The sequence below is a fragment of the Fukomys damarensis genome, unplaced genomic scaffold (assembly GCF_012274545.1).
Source record: "Fukomys damarensis isolate Sample0158 unplaced genomic scaffold, DMR_v1.0_HiC HiC_scaffold_1, whole genome shotgun sequence".
Classification (NCBI taxonomy): Eukaryota; Metazoa; Chordata; class Mammalia; order Rodentia; family Bathyergidae; genus Fukomys; species Fukomys damarensis.
Window position 1 is genome coordinate 68650988 of NW_022900913.1, and position 9951 is coordinate 68660938.

The 9951-nt window shown below is 38.7% G+C and overlaps 1 protein-coding gene across 21 annotated transcripts in view; it reads left to right on the forward strand.

Annotated features, from left to right (window-relative positions):
- Positions 1-9951, forward strand: part of Shld2 (shieldin complex subunit 2) — a 96416-nt gene that overhangs the window by 55517 nt on the left and 30948 nt on the right. For 15 of the 21 annotated variants that reach the window (XM_033761764.1, XM_010622555.2, XM_010622565.2 and 12 more), the window contains 2 exons: positions 7012-7225; positions 7621-9090. In XM_033761764.1, the coding sequence (XP_033617655.1) occupies positions 7626-9090 (1465 nt within the window). In that variant the 5' untranslated portion in view covers positions 7012-7225; positions 7621-7625. Of the gene's footprint in view, positions 1-2611; positions 2899-7011; positions 7226-7620; positions 9091-9951 lie in introns of those variants that run through there. The other 6 variants (XM_033761775.1, XM_010622569.2, XM_010622576.3 and 3 more) reach the window with 2 other exon arrangements.

Consider the following 9951-nt stretch of genomic DNA (forward strand, 5'->3'; position numbering starts at 1 on the left):
CTATGCCGTTCAGACTTGCCTTGAGCTCACTGTGCTCCTTCTGCCTCAGCCTCTTGAGTACTGGGTTACAGGTGTGTGCTGCCATGCCCAACAATAATAATTTTAATAAACAGAGTATCAATATTTTGTGATTAACCATAGTCCTAAGAGCTTATGAAAAGGCAGATAAGGCAATCCCACATTGGTTGTATTCTCCCAGGCCTTTTCTCTCCAGGGAACCCTCAGCTTTAAGTTCCATAGCATTCATATTACTACTTTATCATTATCACTTTACCTCTCTAATTAAACTAGAAACCACTCAACCCTTCTGGTTATTGTTGGATTCTCAGTACCCATCATAGTGCTGGAAAGTAGCAGTCAGTGTTTATTATGTGACTAATTGAACAAATAAATTCATACATATCAGTCTTTTAAAGACCAGAATAATTCTAATTTGGTGATCTAATGGAATGAAAAAAAGAATGTTTGAGGAGAGAGGGAGGGATAGTTTCAAATGGCAGTAAGACAAGGATTGAAAAGTGATCTTTGGATTTGGCTATTTGAAGGTCATTCATTTCCAGAATGAAAGTATTATAGCAAGATTGTTGGACTAGAAACCATATTTAAGTGAAGAATAAATGAGAGAGAGCAAAGAAACAACATAGGAGAAATTTGTTTGTTTTTGTTTCATTTTTGAAAATTGAGAGTACAGGAAGAAACCATTGAAGAAGTCTAAAGATTTCAGAGAGAATTTGTTGTTATTGGTAATGTTATGTGCTTGATTTGCTTAGATCTGAATATTCCCACCAATACATCAGGATAATACATTCCTCCCTCCTTACCTTATGTAGTTTGAACTTGGGGGTTTTTGCTGTGCTATTTGGGGCCTCCTACTGGCAAATCTGATAGTGGCATATAAGTAGTAAAACAAATTAGATTTGATATACCAGTTATTCCTTATGGGAGTTTCTATAATCTTTTTTTTAAGGGGTTATCTGACTGAATTTATTGACTATAGTTATATCAACCTTTTTTCTTTTACATTTTAGTTTTTATTTTGTATGTTTGAAGAATATAGAGGTTGCATTCATTATGACGAGTTGGTGCATGTGCAAGTTACATCAATCTTTACAAGTATGAAAGAATATTTATTTACAATTTAATTCAAATAACCTTGATCCAATTATAAGAGGACTACTCAGGTATTACATTTGGTTATATTTTTTATGAGCTCTTTTTTATATTTGAAATTTTATATGACTTGAGATATATGAGGTTTTCTCAACCTTGGCACTGGTGACATTTGGTACGAATACCTTTATGTGAGTGAGTGTGTGTGTGTGTGTGTGTGTGTGTGTGTGAGACCATTATCGGCACCCTTAGCATCTACCAGTTAGATTAAAATCTTTTTGTAAGAATTAATTGAGTGGGACTTGAGGTAATTATAATAATGCTTAGTTCTTTGATTTGCAATGAGTCATAACCTTATATTTAAAGTTAATATAATTCTGTTTCCTTAGCACTAATTCACTATTATAAGCTGTTTGATAATTGCAGTATAAGCCAGGCGTGGTGGCTCACGCCTGTAATCCTAGCACTTGGGAGGCTGAGGCAGGAAGATTGCTCTGTGTTTGAGACCAGCCTGGGCTACATAGTGAGTTCCAGGTCAGTCTCAACTACACAGTGAGACCCTGTCTCAAAAAACAACAACAACAACAACAAAAAAGAACCAAACCAAAACAAAACAAAATTGCATTATATTTATTTTAGCAGCTGGTACTTTAACAGCTGCTGTCATTGTTCTAAAATTTTGTCTTGAAATGTGACATATAGGGCTACTGTTATATAAGTGTTGGGTTATTATTTTCAACTTAAAGATTGTGAAAGAAAAGCCTGAATTACCAAACAAAAATTGATATTATGAAAATTATATACATTGTTAGTCATTGCAGTAAAATTATTAAAATAGAAATATTTTCAAAAGTCATCTATAACTTAGCTTCGGAATGTTTTTTCCTCTAGGATTTTTATTATAAAATATTTTTGAACAGGGCTGAGGATTTAGCTCAGTGGTTCTCTCTCCTGCCTTGCAAGTACAAGAATCTGAATTCGATTCCAGGTACCAAAAAAAAAAAAAATTCTGAATAATATGAGAATATCTCTGTAATTACACCCACTTAAAAAAATCAAATGCAGTGGGTATAGTTGAAGCTGTCTCCCTTTTAGCTATCACATCCCCTTTCCTCCCTGCCAAAGGTAATTACTATCTTATATTTGTTGTTCTATTCTTAAGAATATTTGAAAATTTGATATATTGGCATCCAAAGTCACATATTTTTAAAGTTGTACTTTTTTCATTTAAAGTTATGTTTGTGGGCTGGGGATTTAGCTCAGTGGTACTGTGCCTGCCTTGAAGGCACAAGGTCCTGAGTTTGATCCCCAGTACAAAAAAATAAAAATAAAAAAATAAAGTTATGTTTGTAAGATGTATCTGTGTTGACATATAGTTATTGTTCACTTATTTTTGCTGCCATATAGTATTACCTCTTCGAATATTTTATGCTTTATCCATTTTCTTCTTCATAGGCTCTTAAGTTGTTTATAATTCATTGCTTTTACCTTGTTTTTCCAGGGAACCATGTTTAGCATAACAGGATGATCTGGTACCCCCTTTATACAGGGCGGTATAACTAGGAGGATGTAACCGGAAGGCCTCTTACAGAGGTTGACAGACACTTTGGTCCTCCACCACTGCTTGCAATCTGACTAGACTGTTGTGCTTCAAAATGACCATTTGATTAGAACTAGAAACTACATAAGGGCTTTGCAATCAGATTTCAGTTAGCAATCACAACCCAAGGAGCAAGAAGTTACCCAACTGACCTTTATAGGACCAATGCTGGTATATTTTTTAAAAAGGTAATTCTTATTATGTGGTAACATTTTGTAAACAAGTCATAATACAAAACAATCACCACCTAGAACTGGTTGTTTTTTATATATCGTTAAATATCTTGCAAGTATACATTAGGAATAAAAATGTTCCACATGAAAAAACAATGACTGCTCTTTAAGTCTCCCATGATGACTCTTGTGCCTGTTTTCTTGTGTGTGTATGTATGAGCTCACCAGGGCAGAACTTGGAAGAACAGTTGCTGTGCTCTCTGGTGTATGTGTCCTTGGTTTTACTGGTTTGCAGATGTACTCTTCCAGGCCTAGGACTTGAGTATTGACACGCTGTTTACATTTCCTAGTCCTGTGGGTAGGAAACAGTGTTTTGTTTTGTTCAACAAGAAATAAAAGACTTACATTACAGTTTTTTTCAAGCATTTACCAAGGTGAAGCCATTAGTGCAGACCTGTATCTTATCACCCTGCCTCCACAGTTACCAACACATGGCCAGTTATCTTTATTCTGAGAGGAAGCCTGGGCTGTTACATTATTCTCTCTGCAAACACTTTTTATGTATCTGTAGCACTTAAACTCTTTCAAACAGAGCCTCAAAAACTGTATCCTGCCTAGTGTGGTGGTACATGCCCATAATCCCAGCATTCAGGAGGCTGAAGGAAGAGGGATCACCATAATTTCAAGGCCAGCCTGAGCTACATATGAGGTCAGGGCCAGCCTGAATTACATAACAAGACCCTATTCAAAAAGAAAAAAAACCACCAACCAATGAAACAAACAAGAGTATCCCACTAAAAATAATGATAATATCTCCATGTTATAAAAAATGAGATAAGATTTCCATTTTTCCAATGAAAATATTTTTACATTTGGTTGGGTAAAATGCATATCTAAATAAGATGCACACATTGTAATTGCCAGGCCCCCTGCACCATCCCTTACAACATCTCTCTTTGGAATGTTAGCGACCATTGATATTTTCTTGAAAGATCCACTTATTCATTGGAAGTTGCAAAATGATGGTGTCTGTCATTTCTTTCTTGGTTATTAGCAGAATACCTCTATTAGAGATTTTTTCTCATCAAATAATCGGTGATTTTCTTTCATTCATTAGCTTTAAAAAACAGTGAATCCCTTACTGTCTTCCAAAAGTGACTATTGAGTTTGCTTATTGATCTTTATATACTGGTAGATTTAAGCATACTGTATTTGATAAGATCTAATCCATCACTCTTTTCCTTTATTGATGCTTAAATTGCCCAACTTTGGCCAGTGGGACCATCTTCAAGTTAGCTCTTGACTACTTTTGATATAAACCTAATAGTATTTTTTATTTTTATTTTTATTTTGGTACTGAGGATCAAACTTGGGCCCTTGCGCTTGCAAGGCAGTAGATGGAACTACTGAGCCAAATTCCCGGTCCCCTAATAGTATTTTTAAAAAAAATAGTTTTCTTGCCTCTTGTCTGATGAGGTGTTTCAGGTTCATCTTATACATTTCCTGCCTCAGGCCTGGAATCAGCTGTTTCTCAAAGGAGACCTAGTCACATAGCTAACCTCTGCCTAGCATATGCCAAAATTTCAGACCTCCAGAGAGAAAGCAGTTTAGCACTAACCATATTGTTTATATAAATATTTCTGGCACCATAAGCCATTCTTATGATGAAATGGTTGTTAACCCCCTGAAACTGAAATTCACGGATGCCAGCCAAGGCCTGGTGACTAAAGGGTTAATATTTGGAGACCTGTTATGCCACCTGTTCTCTGTGTTTCCCTCAGATGTCTGGTGGAGGTGCTGGGTAGGGAGCAGGTTGGATAAGGTGCAGAGGAGAGCTGACGATGGAGACAGACATGTGGTAGTCATTAGCACTTAGTGCCCATTAGGTTCTGAGACAGAAATTGCACAGGGAGTGAGTGCAGAGAAGGACCCGAGCCCTGGGCCCTTGAGCAAGAAGTAGAGGAGCAGCCCCCAAAGGAGGCTGAGGAAGAGCAACTGGGGAGGTAGTTGAAAGTGGGGCAAGTGGCAAGGAGATTTGATATCCTTAAAGGCAAATGGAAAGAGTGTGGGGAGATGGCATCAGTGGTATCAAGTGCTACAGACAGCCTGTTAAGCTGGAAATAGGAAGTTGACTGCAGCCAAAGTGCAGGTCACTGGGTATCTTGAAATGAACCATTGTTGATGTATAGTGGCTGGGACAAAAGCTTGGTAGAGGACCTTAAGAGAGAGCAGAGCAGAGAGGGTACAGACAGTTCTTTCAAGGCACTTTTCTAGAGATGGAAGGAAGTGGAAACTGTGCAAAATGGAGGGAGATAGGCAATAAGGAATAACTGCACAGGGAATCATAGCAGCATGTTGTGTCGGTAGAGATGCTCCGGTACAGAGAAACGTCCATGATGTGGGGGTGATGGTCCTCTGTGGGGCCAGGACTTGGTATGCAAATGTGGGAGAGGTGGCCTTGCACAGAAACACAGATGCTCATCTCTCCTGACGGGAAGGCGGCAGAGTGTGGGTCCACAGAGATGGGCTGGGAGATGTGCTGTGGGGAGAGTGTGAGTGGGGACTTACAGGGTGAAAGATGTAGAGAGTTATCTTGAAGAGTGAATGCTTAGCAGGATGTGATGGCTAGGTATTGCTTTCTGTTTAGAGGTAATGACTTTAAAATGAAACTGGTCTTTCATAACTCTCCTCTTTTATAGATCTCATTTCTTGTGTGAAAGGTGTGTAACAGGGGCTGGGGATGTAGGTCAGTGGTAGAGAACTTGCTTGGGATGTGTGAGGTCTTGGGTTCAGTCCCCAGTACTTGGAAGCCAAACAAAATAAAACCCCAAAATGCTTATAGCCGCAATGCCTGTCTCCCATGATAGCACTCTTCCCCACTAGATCATCATTTTCTGTTTAGAGCTTATAGTGTTGATTGCATTATTTTAAAGCTACTTGGTTATGAGGTATGATAAAAATATAGTTAATGTTTTTGAACACATTGTTCTTGCCCCTTTCTGAGATGGTTCTGCAAGTCTTCTTCCATGTCTTTTTTTTTTCCTTTTTTGAGACAGAGCACACCTATGTAGTTCAGATTGAGTTCAGGCTGGCTTTGTTTGGTTTTGTTTTGTTTTTGGTACTGGGGATCAAACTGGGGACCTTGCACTTGCGAGGCAGGCAGTGGAACCACTGAGCTAAATCCCCACCCAGGCTGGCTTTGAATTCACTATGTTACCTAAGTTAGCCTTGAACTCATGATAGTGTTCTTGCTTCACCTTCCTGAATGCTGTGATTATAGGTGTGCACCGCCATGCCTGGCTAGAGAGTCTCTTTAGTTGTGCTGTTACGGCTGCCCTGATGTCCTGAATCCTTTCAAAAATGTTTACCTTTCTTGGTAATTTTGACTTTGGGAGCCAGACGTTACATAGTACCAGATCCATGAATAAAGTGATTGAGAACACACTGTCATGTTTTTATGAGCCTGCCTTTCCACTGACACTTGGCAGCAACATTCACTGAATTTTTGATCACTTCTACTATAGTCTTTCATGAAAGAGAACTTCCAGGACTGCTTCAAAAACTGGCAAGGACCATGAGATAAATTTGTTTGAATCAGGTGGGAGTATTTTGAGGGAATTAATGGCACTGTGTAATACATTTAAAAAATTTAAATACTCACTGTATAGTTTGATTATGCCTCTTATGTTCACTATTTTCTGTCTTTTTTTTTTTCTTCCCTGAATCAGGGTTTTGCTATGTAGTTCAGGGTGGCCTTGAGCTCAATATGTAGGTCTGGCTGGCCTCAAATTTGCTGCCATCCTTCTGCCTCAGCCTCCTGAAACCTAGGGTTACAGGTGTGCTCTACCATGTCTGGCTTTTATTTTATTTTTTAAATCATGCCAACAGTTTTTCAGGCCAAGAACCTTATCTGTCTTTTGTTTGCTAGCACTGTAAAAATGTTTCAGTGAATTTTAGGAATAGATCTCTAATGAGAATTTAATGTCAGTTATGAACAAGCAAATAGTTCATATGATTCTTTATGTTTATCTCAGTGAGTGTGCTGTTCACCTAGATGTATTTGTATCAGTTCATGAAGTTTCTTTTTTTATATACTACAAAATTATTGTCAATCTCTTTGTATTATAGAAAAGATGAGAAGATACAGAAACGATTGTTGATTGTGCTAACAGACCAGTGTGAAGTAGACAGTGTAATCACTTGTGTGCTTTGAAGAAAAGCCTCATGTTTGTTACATTCTCTGCTTCCAGTCTGAGCTTCTGTTTTGGTTTTGGGAAGTGAGTTCACAGTTAAAGACGTAGGACCAAGACCTACTGAGATCATCTATGAGTCAAGAAAACAGGTAATTTAATGGTGGCTATAATATATTAAATGAATCCCCCCCTTTTAAACTAATGTGATTTATTATTTTTTGATTTATTTCTTTACATGTGACTTAACTGGGGGAAGGTTTTGCAACACAAGAAATGAGTGCACTGAAAATTTATTTACCTATTGGATATTAGTATTCTTAGCTTTATTTCTCTGAGATTTTTGTGAAGATATTTTTTGTGACTATATTGATTACTTTTATGATTTGTGTATTTATAAATGCTTTTAATTAAATCAAAATAAATCACCTTTTATGCTTTTGATTCATAGTTTGTATTACATTTTTCTTTTGGTTCCTTATTAAGTTAATATCAATTTATAAAAATTTAACAAAAAAGTTGATTTGGGATTTTTCATTTTTATCAGAAATTATGAGCAGAAGATCTCAAATCCACATTTTTTGGGGTGCTCCAGTTGGTCCCCTGAAAATGACAGGATCACAGGGAACAGCTTCTTCAGTGTCCACAGCTGACCGCTGGGGTAAAATCCAGCTATTGTACCATCAACATGCTTTACACGAGAAGGAAGAAAGCCGCAAGCCTGAAAACCTGAGAGACTTCGTGGTCCCGGAAGCGGTGGGTGTTCCAGGTCTTGTGAGCTCTGTTCAGAGCAGCTGTGGCTTTCCACATTCTCTTTCTGAAACACAGGATGGAAAACCCCAGAAGAATCTCTCAGGCCCGAGTGCTGTGCCTGCCTCTAGTGTGCAAATCAGAGGATGCAAGGGCACAGCCCAGCATTTATCTAAAGAAGAAAAACATCAAAATCTTCCATGTGAAAATAAAACCACAGGTGAACAGCCTGAAAATCAGTCAGATACATGCAGTCAAAACTTTCAAACAGATTCCTTTCATTTAGGCCCCAAATATGCAGCTATGTTGGATTTGGTCTCTAGTACTAGACACAGCAGTACAGGCCCTGAAGCTATCGAGACAAAATGTGTGCAGACAGAACACCAGGAAATACAAAGCCAGAATCCAGAGTTCTCTGATGCAGTAGAGGAGCCGGGGCCTATGGGAGCAATGAGGAGGGGCCCTGGCCCTGACATCTCTGCAGACACTGAATTTCTCAGCATCATGACGTGCAGCCAGGTTGCTTTCTTAGCTCAAAGAAAGGAGAAAGGGCACATGGAGACTGAACCAAAGGTAGGTTCTGGGGAAGTAAGAATGACTGCAGATAATTTGAGTCAGCCTCATGTAGATTTTGTGCAACGATATGAAAGTGGACAAAACCAAGCACATTCTCTAGAACTTTTTAGTCCTGTCCACCCAGAAACAGAAAGCCACATCCAGATTAACCCTGGGCACAGTCTGGAGGGAAATGCAGGATCTCAAGAGCTGTTCAGCTGTGAAGATGAGCTGCCACCCAGTGAATTACATATTGAATTGTGTGGCATGGGAATACTGTGCTCCCAACTAAACGCTGTCCACCGAACTCATGTTGGAAGAAGTCAGACTTCCAAAGATAACTTGGGCCATTCTAAAGCTCTCTCTGAAGTCCCTCTGGCCTTTAAGAAAATGAAATTGTGTTCTAATGCAAGAGATTCTGCCAGAGCAAGGTACCAGAAGAATGTTTCCGAATTTAAGGGTACTAAAAAACTGTCATTAATAAAAAATTGTGATTCTAAAAGCCACAAGTATAATTGTTTAGTTATGGTGCTAACTCCATGTCATGTGAAAGAAGTAAACATAAAATCTGGACCAAATTCTGGCTCTAAGGTGCCTTTAGCAACAATTACAGTCGTTGATCAATCAGAAGTGAAGAAGAAGGTGGTTCTGTGGAGGACTGCGGCATTCTGGGCACTCACCGTGTTTCTTGGAGATATAATCTTACTCACAGGTGAGTTCATCACAGGATAGTGGCAACTTTTCTCATGAAGCAGTGGCTTTTGGTTTTTCTCCCACCTTAATTCTTTGAGGACTCCCATTTGCCTCCTCTGGGCCCAACCAGATTGGCCCCTTGTGACATTTGCATGGGTCTCCTTTGTGCTCTGCTGCCTGGCATCCCACGTGGTACCATTTCTGGTCTCTGACTGTCCTACTTGTTCTGTGCCACCTTTCCATTCATCTTCCCTTTAACAAGCCTTCTCTGGGTCTCCTTCATTCATCAAGAAGCTGCTTGGATTGTCCTTGAGCTCCTTTTCATTTCCTTATGGTTTTATCTATGTCTGAGTTTTAACTTTTCTTTAACTATGTGAGAAGCCTTAGGATGAAATACCTTTCTACTACTTTATCCCTAATGCTGCACACATTACCTTCTTACTGAGAGAATAGGTAGAGGTTTCTATTGCTTTTTTTTTTTTGTTACCAAAGATTGAATTGGGTACCTTTTGCCTTTGAAGCAGACAGCAGAACCATTGAGCTAAATCCCCAGGCCTCTATTACTTTTTTAATCATTAAAATTATATCAATCGCTTTTTGAAATATGAGAAAGAAAAACTTACAGTATTATTACCAATTTTATATAACCAGTAATAGAGTTTTGGAATATTATCTTTCAGTTATTTTCTTTGTGTGCCTTAAAATGTGATCAATAGAGCTGTGTGTGGTAGCTCACATGTGTAATCCTAGCACTTGGGAGGCTGAGGCAGGAGAATTGCTACAAGTTTGAGGCCAGGTTGGGCTACATAGTGAGTTTAAAGCCAGCCTGAATTACAAAGTGAGACTCTGTCTCCCAAAAAACCCCCAAATAAAAAAGTGG